General features: G+C 45.2%; 1 protein-coding gene across 5 annotated transcripts; it reads left to right on the forward strand.

Moving 5' to 3' along the window:
- The first annotated feature begins 3,798 nt into the window (after window positions 1–3,798).
- On the forward strand, window positions 3,799–27,049 carry LOC133351132 (cellular tumor antigen p53-like). 5 transcript variants are annotated; one of them, XM_061566104.1, is made up of 11 exons: window positions 3,799–4,131; window positions 12,334–12,648; window positions 14,926–14,950; window positions 18,033–18,269; window positions 19,385–19,571; window positions 20,370–20,488; window positions 20,994–21,103; window positions 22,042–22,313; window positions 23,196–23,266; window positions 23,810–23,943; window positions 25,055–27,049. In XM_061566104.1, the coding sequence occupies exons 2-11, from the start codon at window positions 12,584–12,586 to the stop codon at window positions 25,122–25,124; spliced, it is 1,290 nt and encodes a 429-aa protein (XP_061422088.1). In that variant the 5' UTR covers window positions 3,799–4,131; window positions 12,334–12,583; the 3' UTR covers window positions 25,125–27,049. The 5 variants fall into 5 exon arrangements, with proteins under 5 accessions (XP_061422088.1, XP_061422090.1, XP_061422089.1 ...); XM_061566106.1 differs by having other exon boundaries at window positions 18,036–18,269; XM_061566105.1 differs by lacking the exon at window positions 3,799–4,131 and adding an exon at window positions 11,248–11,297.
- Window positions 27,050–27,464: the final 415 nt, after the last annotated feature.

Consider the following 27,464-nt stretch of genomic DNA (forward strand, 5'->3'; position numbering starts at 1 on the left):
CCTAGTCAGCATGCCAACGTTAGGTGAACGTTGGCATGTGGTTGGAACAATAGGCCCAATGTTGGCCCAATGTTCCGTGTTTGTTGGCTCAACGTTCCGTGTTTGTTGCGAACCCTTACATTTTAAACTACGTAAGTGGAAGAAAAAAAACACACATTTACCACTTAAGGGTGTCTTATACAACTGTCTACAGAAGACATAAAGGGCCTGTCTAACAGGTTAATGTGACAATTTATTTACTGTATAAAAACAAAGCATGGGCCAGCAGCCAAAGTCTATCGTGTTGTTTAGTGGTTAACAGCACTTGAAGGTGCTATTTACAACCTCGGCGTCGACTCTTAACATTTCAAACCAAGTGGAAAAAATACCATTTTGCACTCAAAGGTGTCTTAGACAACAACTGTGTTACAGGTGACAGAGAGGGTCTCGTCTAACAGGTTAATGTGACAATTCTTCTACAGTGCCACCGTAGAAGAAAAAAAACCCCCACAAACCTAAGCAAATGCCAGGACATCAAGTCGTCTCTGGCCTCGTTTAATGGTTAACAAAAACAGATCTTGGGCGGCTGGATGTCGTTACATGGGCAGGGTACACGAGAGAAGGGGATTTCCCCAGCTGATTTATGACGCAACCATTTTCCAGCTGAGAGCAACAGGGCTTTATGGCTTTATGGCTTCGATGGCAGCCAAGACTAGAGAATTCAGCCGTTTGTGTTTGAAATAAGGGACTCAATATCGAGGATTTTTGATTACCACGTATGTAGTAGGCGACCGATATTATTCATAGTAAAGGTTTTTTTTGGGAGGGTTAGATCGCCTAAGTAGAAATGTGTCGTCGTTAACACGCCACCACCCGACAACCAATTAGTAAGCTTTGTCACGTAAACAGAACGTAGCCAATTAGTTACTACTTCTGCCCACCAGTGTGTTGGAGAGTAAATCCACAACATTTTTACGAATTGAGAATTTCTGGCATAAAATCGCCCGATGATGCTGGGATGTAATTACCAGCGAAACGTCGTAAACACCAGGTGGGCTAAAGTCGTAACTAATTGGCACGTTTTGTTTACGTGATAAACCCTTACTAATTGGCTGTGTCCGGTGGTGGCGGATCAACGACACATTTATACTGACACGATCTAACCCAGAAAAAAACATGAATCGATCAATATATTGATCCTCGATTATTGATGATCCTATTATCCTCGATTGTTTTCTTCATAATGTTCGATTTTACTCCAATTGTCCGTTGAGGGACGGGAGAGAGAAACCACTAGAGATTGTGAAATTATGAACACTGATGACGCAGATTATGAGTTATTTTTTGCAGACCCAATGGCCACATCGGATAATAGGAGTCGCGTAATAGGATTCCTGATAAAGTAAGATGTCCTGTATTCTTAAATAACAGTTTACTGAATTAAACAATCCAGTAACATAAATTTATGCTGTACAGTAATTCTCAATAATAATGTACTCTGCAGTACTGTACATAAATACAAAATACTGTAGGCACAGTGATCGTATGAAACTATACTTTATATTAGATCAATAAGTAATACAGTTATACAGTGCTCCGAAAACACCATTTTTGGTGACAGAGCAAAATGGAGCTGAATGTAAAGTATGAGCTGAATATTGCACAGTAATCCTTTATACCAAAGGTGCAGATTTTTAGTCAGAAAATCAGCCTGAAGCACTCCTGATCATAACCCCTAGCACTATGCTAATTCTTGAAACCCTAAAATCAATTCTGACCCGAAACCCTATATACCTTAAACCGCTAATGATAACCGCTTAACTCCCAACACTCACATCTTCATCCTAAACCGCTGAACCATTACCCCCTCACTTCATAACAGTAAACCGGTGATAATGAAATATAAAAAGTAAAGGCCATACAGTACATTCAATCGTATCGATGTTATTTTAAACTACAGCTCATACTTTACAATTGTACTTTAATCATTATTACTTTATGGTCAACCAACTCTCATGGCCACCAACACAAGTGTGGGGAGGCCTTTAATCCGGGATTTGTATCAACAAACAGAAACAGCCCTAAAGGTTTATTACCTTGACTATCATAAAACAACGGTATATATATATTGCACATTCAGTCTAACATCTGAACACTACCCACTAGGTCAACTAGATTTTGGCCAAATTAGGTTAAAATGTGAAAATCTAAAATTTTCATTGGGCAAGGTGCTAAAGGGTGTCTGGACTATGAAATGGCACAGTTATATAACTACTGTACTGCCCTGTACAATCATTTCAATCAATCACGTCAATCTTGGGTGGATACAGCAATAAGTACTTCATCACAATCAGTATTCTGTTAGCACGATACCATTTGAGATATTGCTTTATTGTAATCAAGGAAAACTTGAAATTATTCACCAATAACACTGCCTTAAGATGAAAAAGTATATAACAGGCAACTTTTCGGTAAATTTCCTTTCTTCCTAGCACATACAGCAGTCTGAGAGATAAGGGGGCCTGATAAGACTGCACGATACACAATGGGGTCATGGTGTACACCATGGGGTATAGTTTGAGAGATAAGGGGGCCTGTGAAGACTGCACACACACAGTGGGGGCATGGTGGTGTACACCATGGGGTATCGTCCATAAATAAAGTTTTTGTGTTGGATCGCGTAAATATGAATGTGTCCTTAAACCCGCCACCACTCGATACAGCCAATAAGTAAGTTTTGCCACGTAAACAAAACATTACAATTCGTTCCTAGTACAGCACACCGGTGTGTTGGAGAGTAAACCCACAACATTTACAAATCGACTACATTGGAGAGTAAACCCACAACATTTATTGGCTTCTAGTGCAGTTTCCAACTGTTATCCATTCTCTCTGCCCTCTCTTGCATAACTAAAGGACCCATATAGAAACTTATCAGACCCTACGGCGAGTAGTGCAATCTCCAACTCCCAATCGACCATATCTCTTTCTCTGGACTCTTGATGTGATTAGAATCATGATGAGCTATGAAGTCTCTTTTCAGTCGGGGCGTGTCAGCGAGTTACAACAACAAACAACACAAGAACGGCCATTTGCCGAAATGTCACTGATGTAATATTTTTTTACTTTGAAGGCTACGGTGTTATTTACGAATGTGCTGCGTTTGTTGCTGTCAACTGAATTGATATGTCTCTCAAAAACATAACAATATAGAAGTTTTCATTTGACACAACTCTATCAGCCTTATCTATGGCTTTCTGTGAGTACAGCACAACATTTCAACAGCACTGATTAACACAAAGCTGTACATGGGGCTTCCACGTTTACTGTCTCATCGTTGGACGGTCACGCAGTGTCGTCTCGTGTTGTGTGTCTTAAATCAACGCCCCTGAAATGATGCACAACACAGAAGGCTGTAGGGGCTGTCTTGGATGAACATTTAAATATGCTGGAGAAATCCGATGAGATGTGAAGCTCTTAAAGGGGAAAACAACCTATTGTTTTAAACGTGGAGACAGATACATTAATGAGACGTATAGTTTTGGTTTAAAAAAAAGATTTGTAATTTATATTCGCAATAAAGACGTTGAACACAAATAGCTAAGAGTATGAATTGAGGTTAAACTCTTCACAGGTAATGGCGGGGGGCGGGGCCACATTTAACAAGCCCCCCCCCCAACACGTCGGGTGACGTCACCCCAAACACGCGACCCGATTAGAATTCCCACGCCGCATAAGTCGCTCCCGCGCAGCGATTGGCCGGCGCCGCGGTCACGTGACGCCCCCCCACCCTCGCCCTGCCCAGCGGCGCCGTCGATCCTTATGCGCGCTAGCAAATGCAAACGCGTGGGCAAAACTCATGCCGTGCGGACGCGCGCTCTCGCTGCAGTTTCCCCGTCTTCTCTTAACAAACAAACAAACTCTAATCAACGTTAACGGGCTTCGCCGTGCTACGGTGAACAAGGCCACGAGCCGAAGAAAGGTTTGGAGTCTGTAGTTTTAAATTCACCGCTTTTAAGGCGCTTCGGTGAGCGGGACGCGCGGTGCAGCAGTTTGGCGGGGTTTCTCCTCACAACAAACCCACAAACTTCATCGTTCTACAGTCGGCTAAGAGGCTGCAGCACACCGAAGCCGAGCAAAAAGAAAGGCCGGGTGAGTGTGGCGTTCGTTGAATTTGGGAGTCTGTAGTTTTAATTCGAAGTTTTGTTGGGTGGTGATGGTTGTTGTAAGGCTCCCGATGCCGCTTTCGCCGCAGAATGCATTGGGGCCTACAATGTTTTAAAGCGGTTTCTGGATTAATGTAAATATGTTGTTGAGTGCCGCCTTCGTTGTCGTCTTTGCTTACATTCATTCAAACTTTTGCGCCGGTTCTTGGTTGTTGTCGATGTCGAAGTTCTCGCTCGAGGCAATGGGAGACGGGACGGGTGGAAAATCTCTTTAACATGTTGCCTTCCATTGTGTGTGTAACGTGTGGGTGGGTGGGTAACCCCCCTCCCCACTTCCCCCTCCCCTCACCCCCCGCCCCCCCTCCCCTCACCCCCCGTCCCCCCTCACCCCCCGTCCCCCCTCACCCCCCTCCCCTCACCCCCCTCCCCTCACCCCCCCTCCCCTCCCCTCACCCCCCCTTCCCCCTCCCCTCACCCCCACCCCTTCCCCTCACCCCCTCACCTCCCCTCACCCCCCTTCCCCCTCCCCTCACTCCCTTTCCCCCTCCCCTCACCCCCCTTCCCCCTACTCACCCCCCATTCCCCCCTCACCCCCTCCCCTCACCCCCCCTTCCCTCTACTCACCCCCCTCACCTCACTCCCCTCACCCCCCTTACCTCCTCCCCTCATCCCCCTTCCCCTCACCCCCCCTCCCCTCTACCCCCATTCCCCCACCCCCCCTTCCCCCCCCTCCCCTCTACCCCCCTTCCCCCCCCTCCCCTCTACCCCCCTTCCCCCCCCTCCCCTCTACCCCCCTTCCCCCCCCTCCCCTCTACCCCCCCTCCCCTCTACCCCCCCTCCCCCCTCCCCTCTACCCCCCTTCCCCCCTCCCCTCTACCCCCCTTCCCCCCCTCCCCCCTTCCCCCCTCCCCTCTACCCCCCTTCCCCCCTCCCCTCTACCCCCCTTCCCCCCTCCCCTCACCCCCCTTCCCCCCCTCTCCTCTACCCCCCTTCCCCCCTCTCCTCTACCCCCCTTCCCTCCCACCGGCCCCCCCCATCCCCCCCCCCACTCCCCCCCCCACTCCCCCCCTCCCCACCCCCCTTCCCCCCTCCCCTCACCCCCTCTTCCCCCCCTCGCCTCTACCCCCCCTCCCCTCTACCCCCCTTCCCCCCCACCGGCTCCCCCCATCCCCTCCCCCACTCCCCCCCTCCCCACCCCCCTTCCTCTACCAAAGTGCTTCAATCGTGGTAAGTCCATCGCTGGATGAGTCTTGAAGTCACTGCGCTCGCTCGCGTCTCCACCACGCCGCTGGTTGGAGCGCCCTTTGCTTTCCGATGCGCTTCGTTTCCCTGACTGCCCGCTCCGTTATTATCCTTTGAGGGTCGTTCAATCCATCCGTGCTGTGCTATAGGCTCAAGTGTCCTGGGCCCAAGGGGCCCACTTGTTTAGCTTTTAATTTTGATTAAACTGCATACTTTCTACAATGCATTTAAAACTTGTAACGATTATACATTGGTGTGTCGTTTGAAATGTAACGAGTGTGTTCCGTGTGCAATACGTTAAGCCTCCGGATTATTGTCCAGTACTGTGCAGTGTTTACATGTGCAGCCTTTGTTTGCAATCCACTGCTAGATGAGCCCCCTCCCCACCACCTACGTCTGTGAATATTTATTTGACCATACTTCACCACCCTGAGTGCGGGTTTGTGAAGGCGGGGGAGCATAGACGGAGTTCAGTACACTACAACAACAATGGATGTCTCTGTACCGCCATCTCCTGACCACAGCGTAGCCCTGCTTATTAGCTTATTAGTCCATTGCATTTTATTTTTTTATTTACTGAGTCCAACCTAAGACGTTGTTATTCTATGATATTGTTTGCGTATGATGGCAGTATGCTATTTTCACGAGCTAAATGGCAATGAAAAGGGTCTGCCAGTTCGATTTATTTATACGGACAATAATAGCGAATCTACATATGTTGAACTTCTTTCGCACCGTACGTAGCTAACCGTGCTAATCGGGAGGAGGTGGGGAGGAATAACCAAACTAAACACAAAACAGTGCGAAAGAAATTAGTTTTTCAATCTAAATTTGAAAGTGCTTCGATCCAGTGGAATGAATGAAGTGCTGAACACACACACTACGACGACTGGGCTTTCACTTTGTTTTGTCGCATGTAAACACGGTGTAATATCTACTACACGTGTACGTGAATGTTATTTCCGCTGGTCACCCGCTTGCTGTGTTTGCTTCGTTAGTTGCTGTTGCTACAAGTCATAGGCTTGTTATGGTGGGGGGGGGGGGACTTCATACTCTATATCACTTATAAAGACCCCCCTTGTTGAGCAAAGTTCATCTAAGGTCTTTCTGGGCGTAGAGCGAGATTGACGTTCACGTATGTGTGGTGTGCTTTTTAAGAACTCACGGGTGATGTTGGCTTGGGGTTAACAGAGCGATTTCCTAGCGGTTACTTAAATTTCATCGGGTTTTGTTTACACACGTTTCAATCTTTTTTTAAAGCTCATGTTGTGTGTAGCTTGCGACTAAACATTACCCGGATTTGCTCCCGAATCTCAAAGGGGACTCAAGCCGAAGCAGTTTTTGGTCGTGGATTGTTGTCTCAGACGGCTGGCGACCACCACGTTTAGAGAGACACAGGCGTTGTTACGCTGCTGCTGCTTGCCTTCATTGCAGCAAGATACCTCTGCATTATTACATTATTGTTACTGTTCTATGCCCCAAGTATGACTAAATAATTAGCGTGGGTAGCCCCTTAACCAGCAAACGTGTTGCATTGCCGTGTGTAACCGTTTTAGCGAGATTGCAATGCATTAACATCCAAGGAATACAATATCGATGTAGTTATATTTATTGCACCCAATTGCAACTCAATTCATCACCTGGTTATGTGTAGTTGTGGAGGTTTGTGGAATCTGCGTGAATTCTGTGTGTGCAGCACTTGCGTGTGTGCACTGGGCTATGGAAATATAACGAGAGTGTTTCTGGCCACGGATAACATCAGTGCCACGTGGTACCCTGGGGCCTTACCTAGGCCGACTCCACCGTGTGTACATTGTACCTTGTGCACTTTCCAAACATCAGTGCTAAGGAGACAAAGACGACAGTGATTTGGTTGGCACCATGAGGAGTGGTGTGGCTAGCACCAAGAACTTTGCTCAACAAGGGGGTCTCTGTGTGGCCAGCCATGGGGCTAGCCACGCAGTGGTGTGGCTAGCACCAAGAACATTGCTCAACAAGAGGGTCTGTGTGGCCAGGCATGGGACTAGCCACGCAGTGGTGTGGCTAGCACCAAGAACTTTGCTCAACAAGGGGGTCTCTGTGTGGCCAGGCATGGGGCTAGCCACGCAGTGGTGTGGCTTAGCACCAATAACTTTGCTCAATAAGGGGGTCTCTGTGTGGCCAAGCATGGGGTTAGCCACGTAGTGGTGTGGCTAGCACCATGCTTGACCACACCACTGTGTGGATCGCTCTAATAGGTGGTCACGAGCATACTAGCCCCATGACGTAACAAATTTAGTGATATTGCAATGCATTGCATCACATCAACATGCAAAGGAGTATAATATAATACGTATTGCCAATGAAAAGCAACTGTTTGAGATTCAGTTCCAGTGAAGTATCCATTAAATTGTTTTGAGGGTGGTGAATTTCGATACACTGCTCTATTATGTATATATTGGGGCATTGCGAAGTTTTTGGTTTACGTTTTTGATGTTCATAACTGCAGCCACACACGGGAGTACTGTATTTGCCACTTTTCCAAATGGCTAACATGGAGAGTTGAGGCTTTTTTGTTTTGCATTTCCTTTCTTTGGTGGAAGGGCATGCCCAGGCCGATGTAAAGGCAGGCTCCAAAAAAGGGGGGGGCTTAAATGTATGTTGGAGTATGAAGCTTTAATCTGTCTACATCCGGACGGAGTTTCCTGTTTGCAGCCTTGGAAAGGGGAGCTGTGCATTTTGTGTTTGGGTTGAAGGGTAAAACCCACACCGCTCACCACTGGTAGCTCTCACTGTCGTAGCAGCACACATGTACTGCACTGGCAGGGTAACGAGCAACTTACTGAGCGGATGGTGGTAATCAGATGTCCTTGCAGGCTGTTTGACCATACTTCACCACGTAGGTCAGTTCGGATTTGTGAAGGTGGTGGCGGGGGCAGGGGGATGTACGGAACAAGGGTTTTTGTCTGCACTGCTCACTACTGCCTTTTGCACATGGTGAGTGGTCACCCATCCCGTCGCAATCCAGGCTCAAGCCTGCTTGGCTTTTGAGATCTGACGAGATTGAGTACAGCATCGTGATTTGATCAAAGGAATCAATAAATGCATTTGGGCTAAAAAAGCACAGAGAATAATGTCTGTGTGGTCGGTGACTGCACTTTTAATTTTTTTCATGCAAGAGGCTCTCCGTTTGGCATTGCAACCATTTGCGGAGAGGAATGGAATTGACGTTGGGTATACAGATGGGCTGGGTCGTGGGGATGTTTGGGCTTGCATGGATTTGGGGGGTGCCTCCCACCTGTTTTCTGAGCTATTCGCGGTGGGTATCCACTCTCCATGAGTGTGCATTATTTGTACTTGTGCGTGTGCACAGAACAAACTTTCCCTTGCAATGCAGGAAATGTGTGCCAGTTGTTGCGCGCGTGTCTGGGTGGTGGTTGTGACTTTTCAACAGCAGTAAAAATGGTTGCATGTGTTTTTTTTATACTTCATATTACTTTTATATTTCACTCTGGCGTCGCTACTCGGAATATTTTTTGGCGGGGTTGTACCGCTGCAAAGTTGAGCAACTCAGACAGCCGTTTCGTGTTTTTTTTGGGTTGTCTTAGTTTTTGATAGCGCTCGTCTTGTCTGAGGCTACAACAAGCGGCTTTGGGAAACGTGAAACCGTAATGGTTAGCGTGGATTAATGAATGGTCTGTGCGTGCGGCAATCGTGAACTAATATCAACGTTGCAAGCTTTGTGTAATGGATGCCATTGCTTTACTCCAATTATTACATAAATATGGCACGTACATTATTGTTCTTCAGAACATTCATCGGCATCTAATGGTTTGTAAGATAAATGGGTTTAATTGCCAGTTACGCATTTATTGTCTACGTTTTTGTTTTGAAGTTGAATATGTTTTACTTTCAATTTACTTTGCAGCTTAGAAGACACAATGCCAGACTTGACATTTGTTAGTGATTCAGTCAGCGTAGAGTGAAAACAAACACTAATGTGTAATTGAAAACTACTTTTGTTCATCTTCTTGGTTCTTTCGGTAAAGTCACGTAGAATGGAAATAATAAAATAATAAAAACAAAACATCATAAAAAAATATTCCATTCTACGTGACTTTACCGAAAGTACCAAGAAGATGAATCCCTGCAGTCACGAAAGAAGCTTTAAATCGAACATTACTTTTGTTTAGTTACCTTTCAGAAATGGGACAAGAAAAAAAAAATAAGGTCGAATCAAAGTGTAACTAATTGCCATGTTCTGTTTAGGTGACAACTCCTTACTAGTTGGCTGTATCGGGTGGGGGCGGGTTTTAACGACACATTTATATATTTACGTGATCTAACCCCAAAAAACTGTTATGGATGATATTGGTCGCGAAAGCCTACGTGTTAAAGTGTGATATACATGGACATTCCAGGAGTATTAAGTTCAAAGCAGAAAGAGTAATTTAAGTATAGTATTTATATTATATATAAGTGCGGCTGTAATATTCACATGTAAAACATAACGTATGAATAGTTGAGTTGTGCTGAGAGAATGCGTACATTTACTGACACCCATGGGTGCAGCCCTGCAATTGCTACCCCTGGGTAGTATTTGACATCCTGGAAGAGGTGCCCACACTTTACCCAGCTATGCGCGACCTGACGGGTAGATGGGGAGTGGGGAATACAAAAAACTTGCAGATTTCAATTGCCGCACTGGGAGGTTGAACCTGCGACCTCTGCATTGTTAACGCCAGTGTGCTAATCATGACACCATGTTAGCCTCCGAACAGAATAATGGGGCACACCATTTAGAATTAAATTCAATATTATTCCGATGTTGATGGGGAGGGGGGAAGGAAAGTTTCCACAGTTTCAGTTAGAACTAACACCGCTAAATATTTTGGCAATTGTATATTTTCGGGTTGCGTCAACTTTCCAAATTTAAAACTCCACTGATGTCATTTTGTCAACTCAAGTGGATGAGCGTGGCAGGTTCAAGTGGCAGTGGCAGGCTCCAAACAGGAGATGGCACCATGGTCGCGTCTGGAGTGCTCGCTGAAAGATGACTCACCAGGGAGGAAATCACTTGTGTGTATCATGCTGCTGGAAGGGCACTCGCTGAGTATTAAATGGGCGCGTTTGCACTGCTTCTAAAGTAACGCCTATGATCTGTTACCTTCGCATGGCAGTCGGCAGACATGGGTGTAGGTTAGTGGGTCAAAATGTAACTACTTCCGTATGCGGCTGTTTGCAGTTTATCACCATTGTTATGTTGTTGGTGGATGTGTAGTGATTTTATTTGGGGCAGGGGTCGACCAAACTAAAATAACAAGAAGAGACATTTTTTTCGAATCTTTAAAAAAAACTCAACATTTCAAGAGCTGCAATGCATGCGAATACGAGACAGTGGTGTCCGTCTCGAGGCAGGTTGCCCGACCCCTGATTTAGGGGTACGGTTCATATGGATTTAAGGGTGAAAATTTGGATTTGTACTGGTACTTTAATGCCTCTGCATCGCAAAGTGCCTGAAATCTCATCTCAAACGTTCCATTTATTTTAAATGGCAGATTTTGTTGTTGTCGCATCAAGCGCTTGTGCACAAAATACATTTTGATAATGATAAACGTGATCCTTTATTTAACAACTGAGTTGTCTTTGATACAACTATTTAGCGTTTGCACTTAAAGCCAACATTTTGTACCCTTAAGGGGTAGTAGGTGCCCTAAAGGTGTGGTGGAACTTTGCTGGTCACGTGCCCATGTTGACCGTGATTGGCTGTTGAGCCTCACGTGGGTTTCTTTGCCCAGGCAAGCCCAGGCACGTCCCCTTGGGCGTAGCCGCCTTTTGCTTTGGCTCCCCTCTCTACTGCCGATTTCACCCCCTCAGTGTTTTTACGCTACGCAAAGACACTGCTGTGTTTTAAGAGATGGGCGAGAGCTGGTAGAGTTCTTATTTAACACAATACTTTCTAAATTTACGTCCATCGCCATCATGAGACTAGTCAAATGAAAGGGGGGCCATGGTCTCAAAAATGTGCTATTAGCATTGCCCCAGTGGGGTTGCCCGATTTGCATTCCAGTACTCTGTTATAAAAATAGGTTTGGTCCTGCTGATTGCAAAAGTCGAGAAAAGTTGCTCTGTTGATAAAGAAAAATTGTCCACCACTTTTTGTTTAATTGTCCATCCTCTAAAACCACGCATTAGTCCACTAAGTTAGACATTGAGTTGTACCGTACATTTTTTTTAACCATGCTGTTTCTTTGTCTGGTATTTGGTGAATAGCAGATACGCCGACTTAACGTTTCTATGTATTGTTACTTTTAAGAGTTTTATACTCGGAAGCTAAAACGATTCTTGTAATGTTCAAATTGCATGAATGCTTTGTTGTTTGTAACGCAATATGCATTTTTATTTTGCATTCACAGTAAACCCATCCAACAATTGCACATTGGACTCCTAGAAGGGTGTTACGATACATGTTAATTAACCAAACACATGGAAAGCCAGACTAAATATGCATAACTGTGCTCGTTAAATAGTAAAAATGACCTTAATATTTTTTGAGCATTGCTTACTTGTTAGGTTGGTGCAACTTGCATGGGTTTCAAATGTTTACTTATACTTGCATATGACTTGTAGAACAACCATTAAGACATTACAATTTAAGTGACTTAGCCATTAATTTTGTCTATTAGTTGGTGAATTGCTGGATAAAACGCCTTCAAATTCGCATTGAATTTTTACTTGAAACGTTTTGTACTTGCCCTTGCTTTGTAGCATAAATGGCTTTGGTGCCCTCATAATTATCCCCATTGTGTTGCAGCAATTGTAAGAGGTTTGAAGATCTTAAAACTCCCTTCGGAGACCCGCATCGCCAGAAACATTCACATCGTTGACCGTTTCCACATCCGGTTTGTTGCTGTATTCATTACTTTATTGAATTGTGCCCATTTCTTTTTACTCACTCGCAATACAGAAACGAGTCGCTGTGGAGTAACACCGAGGCCTGCACCCAAAGCCTCCTCCTGAGCAACCCTCCATCCCGAGCATTCGAGCGGCCGCCCTGGACTACCGCCGTTAAGCCCTCACCTCCCCTACCGCCGGCACCGGTCGTCACCACCCTTCTGAACACTACTCTGTGTTGGCTGCACGTGAGGACACGTGCGTGCTCGAATTCGCCCAGCCGGCCTTCCTTGCAGACCCTGCATTCGCCTCGCTACCCGCCTATGGAAGGCACGGCACCAGGCAACATGGGTTGCGTCGACGACTTCGATCGTGTCTGGCAGGGGGGGTAAGGCTTATCACGGCGGCCTCGCACAAGTGTATAACATAATTACTGAAGTATCAAACGTAGCGATTCCCCGCCCTCTGGGCTCGATTTGATGGGGTGCAAAGATCTGGTATATTGATTGATTCTATGCTTCATTAATTATTGCCTTGTTTGGTAGCATTTTCAAAGGTAAAAGTGCAAGCATAATGATTTGCATGGATCTTGAATAACCAATTATTGCATGTATGATACATAATTTGCACCGAATCTTGAATAACCGATTCTTAATTTCGATGCATATATCGTGGGCGTAAGAATCATTTTTTCCATCACTAAATCGTTAGATGTTTATCGTGACGTTAAAATGTCATGGTTTGGGCATTTCTCTAATCGCCAAAATCAAATGACATTTAATGACTCGATCCATGGGTCATTTGTTTGAACAAGGCAAACCCCTGGGACTGTTTTGACCGTAACTTTGTTTCAATCAGCAGGGTGTTGCTTCTGAATGCCTTCTGGGATGCATTTTTTTAATGTATAAAAATATGTTCTTGTTATACCCAGGTCTCCCTTGAAAAATTAGACTTTGGGTGTGCCAGCAGACTACCACCTGGTTCAAATGGATGGGATTGATTGGGAGAGGCCCCACTGCTCTGTGGGTTGTCATTTCATATTGGCGATTAACCAAATTTCCTGTTGTTGCTGCTTGCAGTCCACGGAAGGAAATTATTATTATTATCTTGCTTTACCACTGTTTATTTATGGACATTGGAATCTGACTTTGTTTTTACATTGGCAGAAAGTTTGCACCAGTTTCCGTTGATCAGATTTAGGATGCTTAATGGCTGAAATTGTTACGTGTGTCTACTGCAATAGATGTTCATTTTCGTATATTTTGGTCTCAGATGTATTCCAAACGGTTCCAATTACTCATTTATGAAACCGGATAAGAATGAGAAGTTGGTACTGTGAGCAAATTCGTAGGGGGCATGATTGAGGGGATATATTCAGATGTCATCATTTTGTTACCTATACTGGTTCCATTCATTTATAATTTAAATATAAGTGACTCGGCTTCTCTGTGAATTATGGTATTCCGTTTTCCTTAATGAGTTATGTTATCATTGGTATCATGGACCGTAGCCTTCATTTAGCTCTGACAAATGCTGACCTCCCAAAAGAGGCATCTTGTTAACTTTTTTACGGAGACCGAGAAGTGATGACTTGAGAGGGGTGACATCTGCAATTAATTAACCGCCTCGGAGAACCCTAACCCACCCACCCCATCCACTGTGAAACCTCGCGTGCATACCTTATTCCATCTTACCTATAAAAGAAATTTTTTTGTCTGTCCGTCTGTGTGTTCGCACACTTGCGAAGGATTTGTTTCTCAAATGGTGGGGTTAACGTCAAATAAAATTAGCCAGGTATCACGCCGTAAGCCCCGCGATGGGCAAACGCTAATCGTTTTTGACGTCCCTCAACTTTGAATTAGATAAATTAGCGATTTTTTACGTGCGCACGGCCATACCAACTCACACGCCTTCGGTGGGGGGGACGGCCTCTACCAAGTGACACACGTTCAGTGGGGGTGAGGGGGAAATTTTATTTCGCGTGTGTAAGTCCATATGTGTGTGTAGGTTGATGTGTGTGAGTGTATGTGTGTGTGTGAGTGGGGAGCGGTAGTGTAGTGGTTAGCGCGCTGCGCTATGAACCTGGTGACCCAGGTTCGATTCCTGCTCACTGGCCAACACCAGTGACGATTATCTGAACCGGTCCTGGGCCACCCCTAGGTCGACTCAGCCTTAAATGAGTACCTGGTGGAGTGTGTAAACATCGCCACTGGGGAGACAAAGGCGATTGAGCGTGGTGCTGGCCACCCACCCCCTCGTGTACCGTTCCGGCCTTCATAGGTGCTCGCTAACAGCACTTGCCCCTACAGTCTGTTAAGGCTATACGGGGGATCTTTGTGTGTGTGTGTAAGTCGATGTGTCTGTAAGCAACGCCGAGTACGTCCCGCTAGTAAAAATATAAACACGTGGAGTTGGCAAGTTGTTACTCACCAAAAGTGCGCAGATACGTCAACTGGTCGGCGAGTCACCGTTTGGCGACTGAGTGATTTTGTGGTTCTGATTCACCAAGTTTTGTCGGTTCCAGACGTTACCCTTGGCACGGAGTTTTTGAGCTCCTCTCATTCTGCGGCAGTACAGCCAAATGTTTCTTTCCATGTGACTTAAACTCCTGATGTTCTTTTCCCCACCCTCCCTGTTTTCTGTGTTTGTGCGTCTTTTATCGAAGCGTTGGCCTCCTGGACATGATGGATGTAAGTACATCTTCATTTTCCTCTCCGTATTTCTATTGTATGGTTGATCAAGCGATTTTTTTTGACAAGCTTGCATTTGACACTGGCTCTGAAAGCTGGACTTGTATTATTCTATGTTGAAAGGTTAATTCTTTTCACTCTCTTTAAGCACAGGTGAATGGTAATGTTATACCAGTTCAATTGTAGCTACATTGAAAGTGTTTAAATGTCTCTTCAATGCGGTCTGGTATCTTGACTTTCGTTCACTTAATTTACTGTAATAGGAATAATATGCAATTGTGTGTGCTAAGTTTCGAGAGTAGGTTGCTACATTTCCTTGGTGTATGCCTTAGTGTGAACTGATTCAGTCGATCTTGATGTTTATAGTGAACTTCACGTTAATAACGGCATCTCAGACCGATGTACCTAAAATGCTTTTGACATGAATGCCCAACGTTGGGAATCTATAACGTACAAGACAATTAATTTAAAATAACAAGACATAGCCTTACAAATGTAATTTAAAACGAACGATAGCTTCTATTGTAATTATCATTTACCAAACAAGTTTTGCAATCGAGACCTGGAGTGTGTACGGTAAGTGTTGTTGGGAGCGTTCATTGTATACACCTTACCCACTTGAGCATAGAATATTTTAGACTTGCAAGCAATAAAAAACACACCTGGAAATGATTACAATTCATTTGCGATGTTAAAATGTGCTTTTTGTCTGAATCTGTATATATAAAAAAAAACTTTGGTTGTTTTAAATTGTCGAGGCATAGACAAAGCAACACCTATTTTTCCCCCATTATTGACCCAAAACTTATATTTAGAGGACATTCACTGGGGAGATGGAGCGACGAAATCGGTCATTGTGCAGGTGCTAGGTGCATGTATTACATTTCAGGATCGTGAGAGGTGGCAGCAGCAGCTTGGGGGAAGCCTTCATCCAGCAGTGGATTGACCATGGCTGATGATGATTTTTTTTAAAGTTTACTTGGACGCAAGTGAGTGAAAAAATACGTGAATTTACAAAATCGATGGCGCACCTATTTGCACTGCGGTGCACAACGTCAGTAATAATTGCTTGGGGGGGGCCTCTGCTCCATGAATGAGCCTTCGTTCATGGGGGGGGGGGGGTAAATCACTCCAGCTGATCGTGGCAATCCTCAGGTCCTCGTCCACCCTTTAAAAAAAACGTTGGTGGCAGAAACTCGTTCACCACGTCTTGGTCAGCTCTCGCATCCCCCCCCCCTCTCTTTGCTAGCTGAATGTGTGTGTGCTCCGACCCTAGCAACTGGCCTTGGATACGCTCACATGCCCGGGCATGTCTAAGCCGAGGGGGAGGGGTGGTGGGGGGGGGAGACGTCACAGAGGGAGGGGGGGTGGTTATGGTGAACCTGGGCGGTGCTCGTGCAACAAAATAAGAGCCCTCAGCCTCGTCTAAGTCTGGTGGAGTTGGGGTCTTTTTTAACCCAATAGAGAAACGTACATGCGTGGCTACCCTAGCGCGGCTGCAATGGTCATAAATAATTTGCACATTTGTAACTGACGTGCTTTTGGCACCAGGATGTTAGCAAGTTTTCGTTAACTGAAGAAAACATTTCGACCGTGTGACATTGCCTGCCCAAGAGGCCATCGTGTTGGCGAAGTGCGAAGATTGTCGATTTTAAGTTTTGCATAATAATTGTTTATGCAGCATTAATAATAATACTACGTAAAAAATAAAAACCCAAATGTTCTTGAAGCCAGGACGGGTGTTGGTTAAGTTAAGGTGCCATTTTCCAGCTAAATTAGTTATAGGCAGGCACCCTTTTGTTGGAAGGGACAGCAAACCCATGCTTGTGGCCACAAGCTGGAGACGGATAAGCTCATCAGTGCTCTGTCACCGTTGTCATGACCTTGCTGGGCTTTAGCAAAACGAAATTATTTTATAACAACGGTAAGTGATTTTATTTTGTCTATTTGAATGTCTTCAGTAAAAAAAAAATTCAATGCAACTGCGCCCATCGCGTTACCCCGTATGGTTATTTATAAAGTGGTTGTTTGTTGGGTTATTCCTGTGTTGCTATTTTTAAGAATCTTAGGTTTGTCAGTGGTTAAATTTGTCTGCGGGACATTTACATTAGAGATCTGTGGTTGCTTGTGTGTGGGAGTGCATTTGGTTTATGGTTTTTTAAATATTGATAATTTGTTATAAGTAAAGTAAGCTGACTAGTTTGCCTTGTCTTTCGGAGGATAACCATTGGGCCCTTTCACGCTCCGGCCAGGACTTGGTAATCCTTACATTGCATATTACTTAAGTTAATTGTGAATAAGAATATTATAAAGACTCTTGTGAAGTCACTATAGAGTAAGCTGTTGTGTGGCAATATTATTGCCCATCTAAAAATAACTACATTTTGTATATGATTGGTATCTGAATAAAACCAGTCTAAAAATGGTCTTGCTAAATTGGTTTTAATATTGGTTTGACGGATTTGATTTTAGGCATCAACTTTTTGGTGATTTCCAAATCTTAATTAAAACTCCATTATTTTGCTCTTCTAGGAGGTGGTGAATGAGGTGTGCGATATTGACTATATTCGTGGGTAGTTTTAAACTTAAGGTCACTGGTTTCTAGAGCAAGTCTGTTTACTACATTGGAATCCAAATTGAGCTTGGCACTGTGTAGTAAGCGCCAGCTCATGCCCTGTGCATGTCGATTTTTACTTTTTCAGTTTTATGCATTTGCTTCATAACATGTTTTTTTCTCTTAGAGCAAAAGTCCTCTTAATTGGCTCGATCGGCCTAAAAGAGCATTGACCTTCACATTTACTAAAGAGACTTGAAAATACTTGGGCAGGCAACGATATCAGGTTATCAGAACCCTGATGCTCTCATGACTTGGCAATATCTCTCCAGAGCAAACAATTTGAAACTTTATTTAAACAAAAAAAGTCTTGACATCTGACCTAGCTCCGCGACCATTCCACAGACCGCAACTGAAACAGGAGGAGCGTGGCCATTTCATCGAAAACTGCCCTGAAAGGCTCTGACCAGCTGTCGGGGTTGACACTAAACCAACGACTGTTTATTCTCCCCCCCCCCCCCACCATAGCAGATGTATAACATGATCAATCCGGACTTGGAGTCGTCGCCGTTTGACAACTTACCGATGCCCGACTCCGAATCGGCGCTGCTGGACCTGCAGCCGCCGTGCGAGCTGCCCGCTTGCCCAACGTTCAACGCGCCGATCGCCGGCCCTTCCATCCCCTCCACCGATGACTACCCGGGCAGCCTCAGTTTCCACTTGTCCTGGCAGCAGTGCAGCATCGCCAAGTCGGCCACATGGACGGTACGTAGCGGGACGGTGGGGGATTTGGCCACACTCCCGTGGTTCATTGATGGGTTCATCCTAATCATCAAGGGGCGCCACGGTGGCAAGATGTTAACTACCTCGCCTGGTATGCAGGAGGATGTGGGTTCAATCCCGACCCTGATGCCTGCTGTATACAGGGTGTTTCAAAAAGATTGACCCGATTTGAAATCGCTATATCTCTGCAACCACGAACCGCCCATGAATGAAACTCTTAACACTTGAAAGGGCGGGGCATAGAGAGGGCGGGGCATAGAGAGGGCGGGGCATAGAGTTTCAAATGATTACCGCTAGATGCCTCTCCCAGCGCACAAACAGCCCCTAGCCTTAGTCATCCGCAAGATGGCGACCCCGCAACACAAGGCGTTTTGCGTTCTGCAGTTCAGCAAGACTGAATCCGTAATTGCGGTGCAGCGTGCGTTTCAATGGCGTTTTGGCATTGATCCGCCAATGTCAAAGAGCAATCGTCGTTGGTACCGACAATTTGAGGAAACGGGCTGTTGATGTAAGGGGAAGAGCACAGGGCGACCACGCACCTCAGAGGAAAACGTGAGAAGAGAGGCGTTTGGGACGAATTCAACTATCGTCTCGATGTTGTCCATACAGCAGGTGGGAGGGCACATCGAGCATTTGTAGAATGGGTAGTAAAACTTGAGAACTCATTAAGCCGTTTGTAACTTTTTGTGTAATTGTAACATGTTGCCATCGTGAAATATACTGCTTTGAAATTGGGTTCATCATTTTGAAACACCCTGTATTTGGAGTTTTCCCTGTGGTCACATGGATTTTCCTCCGGTTTTTCCCTCCACATTTAGAAGCATGCGATTTAGAGTATTTGGCTGCTATAAGTTTCCACGTAATAAGCCACTTTGTTGAGCTGTCTTTTGGGGTCAGGTCACTTCTGAAAAAGAGCTACTGTATATAGCTCATTGCGCCTTACGTGGGGAAAAAAAGTGTCGTTTTTAGTTTATGTATGTTGAACTTCATTCGCACCGTACGTAGCCAAAGTGTTCATAGGTGCTCGCCAACACCACTTGACCCCAACGGTCTGTAAGGCTATATGGGGGGGGATCTGTGTTTTTACCTTTTTGCAGTACTCGCCCGACCTCAACAAGCTGTACTGCCAGATCGGCAAGACTTGCCCGGTGCAGCTGCGCGTGGCGACCCCGGTGCCGTCCGGTTGCGCAGTGCGTGCCATGCCCGTGTACAAGAAGGCCGACCACCTGACCGAGGTGGTTAAGCGGTGCCCCAACCACGAGATCTCCAAGGAGTTCAACGACGGTAATGTTTCACTCGCCTTCGTCTCCGTCCTGTGGTTAACGATGAAATAACATAATCGCATGAAGTATGATTGGGCCAATTAACAGGTATATAATACACACTTCTTATTTCGTATGGTTGATGTAGATGCGGAGCAACGACTACAATTTCACTTTGAGGTGGTCGTACCAGATAAGTGTCAGGATTAGCGGAGTTTAATTGCCGTGATGTCTCCTTCGTATTTGTGGATCGGGCATCGCGTTATTATATGTTGTACGGTCTGTTCTGGATGACTACAGTCGTGCACTACTGGGGAGTTTTTAATTTTCCATATGTGCATCAGGTATCCGCATCTACTGCAATGGTTTGTGGAGCTGATGTGGTTTAGGGGTTGGACCATTAGCTTCGTGGAAGATCAAACCCAGGTATCTTCTGATATACTCAATGATACATAGGTCAGCCACCTTTATAACCAAGGTGAAAGCCCTTTGACGTAAGTCTTTGGCAGGTGCAAGGAAGTCCTAGGGTTTACCCAGGTGGCTCGGCAGTAAAGCGTGTTGCTGGCAATGGTAAGGTTGCAAATTCGAATCCTGATTGGGGGGAGGGGGGTTACCTCAACCCATAATCATCTTCTGGTGTCGTTAAAATGAGTATTATTATTTTAGTTGTCCGATGGAGAGAACCCCTCGCCAGTAGGAATGTGGAATTTTCACCACCGCCTCTCGACTATTATAAGCAGGAGTTGAGCGCCACCTCGACGATCAATTTTAGCAGCAGAAACACGTGAGTAATCGCAGCTTCTGCTACTTTTGTGCGCAGGAAACAACCTGGCCCCGCCAAGCCACCTCATCCGGGTGGAGGGCAGCGTCCAGGCCGACTACGTGGACGACCAGAACACAGGCCGCCAGAGCGTGCGTTTGCCTTACGAGCCCCCGCAGGTATTCACTTCGCGTCAGCCGCTTGCCTGAGTGGCCCGGAAGCTCAGGAGGATTTGGGGTTGCTCATTCATCGTCGAGCTGTTGAGCATCCTGTCCGAATAATATTTACAACATCTTCTTGGTTCTTTCGGTAAAGTCACGTAGAAGGGAAATAATACAAATAAAACATAATAAAATATTTTATTATGTTTTATTTTATTATGTTTTATTTTTATTATTTCCCTTATACGTGGCTCTTCCGAAAGAACCAAGAAGATGAATCCCTGCAGTCACGAAAGCTTTAAATCGAATATTTACAACAGTCGCCCCGTAATGTTGCCTTCATTGATAGACACTTAATGGCAGTATTAGGCCACCGTTTCCTGGATGTCGAATAGCACACCTACTCTGAATGATTACATCCCTACTTAATATGCTGTTGTAAAACAACCAGTCCTGTGAATGGTTGCTGATGTCTCTGTGCCCAACGCTCTGCGTTCTCTACCTGTGTGTGTGTGTGGCCCAGGTGGGCACCGACTTCAGCACGGTGCTGCTCAATTTCATGTGCAACAGCAGCTGCGTGGGTGGCATGAACCGCCGCCCCATCTCCGTCATCATCACTCTTGAAGCCAGCGAGTGAGTGCCAGTAACAATTTGCCGTTTTAAATATTCCAACTGCGGTCAACTCTTGCCGGACATAAAGATATGCACGCATATTACACAACATGTTAATGTGTGTTATTTGGCCATTTACTAAGGATCAAGACAGTGGTGACTGGTTACACGTGAGAATCACAATACAGTAAAACCTTGGATTGTGAGCATAATTCGTTCCGGAAGCGTGTTTGTAATCCAAAGCACTCGTGTATCAGTTGTGATCACGTGACACTCGGCAGACACGTACTACTCGTATTGCAAGACCTCGCTCGTTTATCAAATTAATATTTATTTCAAAATTTCGCTCGTCTTGCAAAACACTTGCAGACCAAGTTACTCGCAATCCAAGGTTTTACTGTATTTATTATTACTCGAGGAATCTGATGAGCTATAAGGCTGTTTTTTTACAGATGTCCAGTAGGGAGGGGCTGGTCAGAACGTTAACACTTGCACGCTGATGTAATCGTACATTGGACTTGCAATTCAAAGGTTGTCGTCGATTCGATGCCATCTTATCTTGCAGTGCGGCAGTTATATAATTGGTTGCACCTCAGTTGGTGTACGCCCCCGTGTGGTGGAGTAAAGTGCACAGTGCACTAACCTCCTTGATCTCAGCCTTGATGAGTCAGCCAAAGTAGGAGGCCTTTCCACGAGCATTGGTATAAGCAAGCAGTTTATACGGCTGCACCCTTACATTTTTACACACTTGATGACGTGTTATGCTATTGATTACATTTGTGTCAGTGCAGTCATTCTTGAGCATCTTCTGTGAGTGTGTAAAGAAAAGATCAGTGTGCATTTGTGTGTGTCCCTGTTGTTGGTCCACAACATTCATTCTCCATCACCTTACCTCCCTCCACCACCTTTTACCCCCATCCCCACTCACTCATGGGTCACAACTCTCCCACCACCTGCAGTGGCCAGGTGTTGGGCCGCCGCTCCTTTGAGGCCAGAATCTGCGCTTGCCCCGGGCGCGATCGCAAGTCGGACGAGGAGAACTTGCGCAAGCAGGAGCGTGAGCAGGAGCGTGAGCAACAGGGGCCCGCGCGGGTGACGCCGCCGCCGCCCCCGCCGCCGCTGGCTGTGAACGGCGGGATCAGGAGCAGCCTGGTGCTGCCTGCGTCCGGTCAAATCACGCTGAGCTCGGACAGCGAGGGCCCCTCCGTACGCGTCTTCACTGGGAAGAGACGTGAGCCAAGTTTGTGTGGTGGTGGTGGTGCTTGATTTTTTTCTACGTTTGTTTTGTGTGTTTAGCAGATGTGTAACACTTGGGGGGGTTACCCTATGTATGTTGAACTTTTTTCGCACTGTACTTAGCCAACCTGCCAGCTCTTAAAGCATCTCTGCAACTATTTATCTAATTGTTTGTATTATAAGTGTTCACTTGTAATCTTATGCATTTTTGCACACGTGAAATTTAGTTGCTCGTTTTTTTTCTCCCAGAAATGTTGGCTCGGAAAACAAGCCCTGATTTGAACATTATGTCTGGGGAATTAGAGTTCGCTGTAAGTAATAGCATTTTGCAGGAAGGCATCCCTTGTGTATAGCGGGGGGATTCCTGTATAGCAGGGCCCCCGGGGGAGCATTCATGGCCAGAATTAGAAAAGCAGGAACAGGTGGGCACGAGTGCTGCACCGCCTTTTGAGCAAAGCTCCTGCCACCTGCTGGTCGAGAGTGGTGACGCAAGCAGAGGCGATGTCTAACCTTTTAAACTATAAATCTTGACTTAAAGCTTTCGTGACTGCAGGAATTAATATTCATTGGGTCTTTTGGTAAAGCCACGTAAATAGAAAAAAATAATAAAAATATCACGTTGTTTCGATCACAAGACAAGCAATCATCATCAGGTGAAAACGATACTTTGTAAAACCTCGTTATTTCGGTATTTGAGATTTCTTAATTGGGGATAATTCGGCATGGCTGTGCTTTCGGCATATATACAGTTTTAGTAATTCGCCATGAGCCGAATTGCCGGATGAATGTGTAAGTAGAGAAGCTAATTGCTGGCGGATGCCTTAATTCACAATGAAATGCAAACAAATTTGGAGTGAAATTGTGTTTGCCTCCACAGTTCGGAAGGCGCATTACCTCGCCACGAAGCGTTCTCGTCCAGACGAAAAGGAAGAACTGTTTCTCATCCCGGTATGATGCATGCACTCCCCACCCATCCCCTCCTTCCTAATGCTTTCCAAAGTTGAAAATAATTCTCTGTCTGCCTTTCTATCCATCTGTGTGTCTCCAACATGGGTCGATGATAATTCTCTTCAGGATGATCTCGTGTAAATTAAATCTTAGTTTAAAATTGCGTTTCTGTTAAAGACAAAGTTTAGAAAATCGGGTGAATAGTTTTTTAAGGGAGTGCACAAACGTTAGAGTTTATTATAATAACGGATGAGCATTTTCAGCCATCACATTTTTGTCACATGCCATGTGCACACACTCGCCTCACCATGATATTGTCATCTCTCCACGGCGTATCTCGCGCGCCACGTGATATCGCATTTCGTGTCTTGGAAGGTTACATTAATGTAGCTGCTATTTCCAACGCATGTTGGAAAGCATTTTACAGGATAAATGCGTATGCATGTACTTGGGTTTTTTTTTTCATTACCCACACAGCATGTTGTTCCGTGCTGTCTTCCAACACTTAACCAGCTGACTTGCTGTCCCGTTCGACCATCCTAGGTGCGCGGTCGTGAGAACTACGAGCTGCTGCTACATTTGAAGGAGAGCCTGGAAATGAAGCAGTTGGTGCCACAGCAAGCCATGGAGACGTACCGCCAGCAGCAGCTGCACCAGCAGCAACAGCTCGTGCCAAGGTGAGTTGTGGTGCGGAGTATGTGTATGAGCGTGTGTTCAACAGTGGGGAACAGAAATGGAGCGGTTGGCGCATTGCACTGCGAACCCAGCACACCGAGTGCGATTCCAGATCATGGCTAACACTGATGACTATTATCTTAACTGGTACAGGGCTTCCCCCAGGTGGACTCGGCCTACAACGAGTACCTGGTGATACGTGTAATCGTTGTCACTCTGGAGATAAGTTGGCCAGGCGTGGTGCTGGTCACCCACTCGCTTATGCGCTGTGCCGGCTTTCATCGCTACTCACTTGCCCCATCAGTCTGTAAAGGCAAAAAATGGGGGATCTTTGTCTTTGTTAAAACAGCTGCAATCGGGATAATTGGTTTTTTACCCTTCTATCTGGCAACAAAACTGACACCTTTTTTACAAGGAGTCATGTTTGCATAGACCACAATACCTGCAGTCATAATGCAAACAAAAAACATAACTCTGATAATGTGCACTGTCCTTGAAGTTGATTGGTCCACACCCGAGACAGCTTTCCTTAGAGCCTAGTCTCACATGGGTTGGACAAGATGACGCCAAAAGGCGTTTTGGTGGAGCACGGCGTAAGGCGGCGGGGCTTATACCTCCCATATTGAAATTTTTTTTTACAAAATTTGTGGGAGCATCTTCTTGGTCCCTTCGGTAAAGTCACGTAGAATGGAAATAATAAAATAATAAAAATAAAACATAATAAAATACAATTCTCACGACGTTTCGGCCACAATGCAAACAGCCTTCCTCAGGTGAAGAACAGGTCTGTCGGAAAGACAGCGTCTGAATGAACACCACCAAGCTTGGCAGCGTATATATAAGCTGGTTTAGAGGAGGAGGGCGCCTTGACAAAGGACTTTGCATATCAACAGAGGAATTTATCATATTTATGGAAAATTCAGATATGGGATTAGTCACTACGTGTGGAATGTGTAGGAGGTGGGAGCATTTCCGTAAAGTCGGATTTCGGTAAGTTGGGTCTTCCGCAACCCGGGGACTTACTGTAAACACTTGATGATGAATGTTTTTGTTACAAATTTCGTTTAAAAAGAAAAGTTACACTGTCCAATTTCCCTTGCCCCCCCTGCGTAGGATCATGAAGGCACTTGTGAAAAAGGAGCATATGGATAAGAAAGAAGATAAGAGTCCTCCAGAGAAGTAACAAGCTTATTTTAAACTAAATAAATTGCTGGTGCAAATTTATTTTTTAATTGCGCCAAAGGAGGAGGGGTACAGATGACTAATTGCGTCAGAGTACATGCGTGTTGTGCATGTAATTTTTAGTGACGTTTTGTACAATCACTTGATAAAATCTGTACGTCACCACTTGTTTGAGTGACGCTGCGTCGCATTAAAAATCATTGGGGTCTCCCTGTTTTTTATAAGATCAGAATTATGACATCGCAATGTGGTTTTCTTGCAAAATTGTTTTGTGTAGATGTTTTAGTGCGTTCAATGATATAGACATGGCGGTGCCACTGTGTGTGGGGAAACTCTATCTGATTCGTCCATCACACTTGATCAATGTTATCTCAGAACAGTGTTTACTGTACGTACAGTTATGAGCAGCAACAGCCACAAGAGGTAGTCCCTCGTGCCTAGTGCCAGCGTCGGAAGAAAATATAGCAGTTTTGGGTACGGTGTCGTCCGACCGTGATCCAGCTGCCCCTCATGTTGGGAGGGGGGGGGGGGGGTTGGTGTATCGCTTTAAGATGGGAGCGATGCTCCCCCCAAGTGTCAATGCTTGCCAGACATTGCCTCGTCTTGAAGCCAGCAGGGTATATAGCCATGCTGCATAGCAGCTGTATGGACCGACCACACGTGCAAAAAGTTAATCCATGTATCGAACAACAGCAAAAACTTGATGGATGATTTGCAATTTGTGGTAAGGCACTCTGGTTTTCCTCTGAGAATTGTGATCACAGCCAGAGGCTACTGGAGCCTTGTGCAACGTTTAAGAGACTTGACCTGAGCCTGGAGTTGTGGGGAACAGTTTCATCAACCCCAACTTTGTGTTACCTCACTGAGCCTCAAGTGTGAGCAGAATGCAAGGCAGAAGAGCGTTATCGAGGCCTTGGTGTACGTACGGGCACGGATGTGCTGTACGGTTGGTTTTAAGTAGTGGATGTTTTTTTCAAGGTGGTTATGGGGGTTAACGCGCTTTTGTGCTGCGTGGTCTGAGTTTGCCTGCCTGCAAAAAGCAGCCTCCAGAAGTGTTTGCAGAAGGAGACGATCGTATAATATATAAAAAAACACCTTGAAAACGCAGTGTTCCGCAACTAATTACACTTGTGCTGTGTTTATGTTTAATTGGTAACGGAGCATTCCATTTTTTTTTCTCTGAAAGGTGAGCCTATGTGTTACCACCGAAGAGGGCTTTTTTATGTTTTATATTAACTTTTAGCTTTGTTACAAGATGTTTGTAGTAGTTTTTTCGTAGTTTCGAAATACTGTTTCGTAGCTGTTATTTTGTACATGGTAAGAATTAGTCCTTAGGAATTTCTGATTACTGTTTTGAAACAGACATTTCTTAGACTCCGCCGGTTGTTTTTCTGATGTGTTTTTTACTCTGCCAAACCGCTGCTTCTGCCATTTGAAGTACACAGTACCATACATTACAAACGATACGGGTGCATTTCCTCACTTTTCACACATCACTGCCATTTTTCTACTGAATCCCATTGAAGTCAAGCAAATATGTACTTTCCATTTAAGTGCATGCTTGTGTGGCAGGTCCACAGCTTTTGTAGCAAGTAAATTATGCCTCCACAGCATTTTTATTTCACTTGAATCGTTTCATTTATGTTGAAAGCTGTTTTGTCATCCTGGGCCTATTGAATCCACAAATGTATTTAGTCTTCGGATATATTCATATAATATACCGATGTAGGTTTTAAAAGTTTTAAATATTAGTAAAATAAAATATAGGAAACCAGAACACATTGTTTTCTATGTTTAATGTCTTCCCATTGCCAATGTGTTGGATGGTGCATCGTTAAGAATCCAGGTTTTTTTTTATACTTGCATGGATTAATGCTGCTTAGATTGACACGAAATTGACGTTAACATGCTTTTTTGCTTTCAGCTACTTAGAAATGTTTACGATAATAAAATAAATAAAAAATATTGTTATTGTATCTGTCATTTTTTTCAATCACACATGCACGTGATGGATGTCACAGATTTTGGTGGGGAAAAAAACATGGTTTTATTCTCCACTTTAAACCAAACTGCACTGGGTCCGTGCCAAACCAACCTGGCGCAGAAGGCGCGAGGTTTCCCCCCCCCCACAACAAACGCCGAACGGTGCTGCCAACATAAGCATGCAACAAAGAGTTGAGACGCATGTGGATCATGCAGCGAGTGACACGGATCGGGGTTTACTGACGGATGTCGCACATAATAGATTCCGGTTGCTGAACGAATACATTGTAATGTCGAGCTCGTTACGCACGAAGTGCTTGCCACAAAACACATTCCTGCAGAGGGAGCTGGTAGGAAC

The sequence above is a fragment of the Lethenteron reissneri genome, chromosome 36 (genome assembly GCF_015708825.2).
Source record: "Lethenteron reissneri isolate LAM-NWPU_2019-01 chromosome 36, ASM1570882v1, whole genome shotgun sequence".
Classification (NCBI taxonomy): domain Eukaryota; kingdom Metazoa; phylum Chordata; class Hyperoartia; order Petromyzontiformes; family Petromyzontidae; genus Lethenteron; species Lethenteron reissneri.

Bases quoted from the DNA above. Each gene is read 5' to 3' on its own strand.
- LOC133351132 (XM_061566104.1), top strand. From the start codon at position 12,584: ATGGAAGGCACGGCACCAGGCAACATGGGTTGCGTCGACGACTTCGAT. The intron at 18,270-19,384 runs GTACGTAGCGGG...ACCTTTTTGCAG, and splicing joins CCAAGTCGGCCACATGGACG to TACTCGCCCGACCTCAACAA. The intron at 22,314-23,195 runs GTGAGCCAAGTT...TTGCCTCCACAG, and splicing joins CGTCTTCACTGGGAAGAGAC to TTCGGAAGGCGCATTACCTC.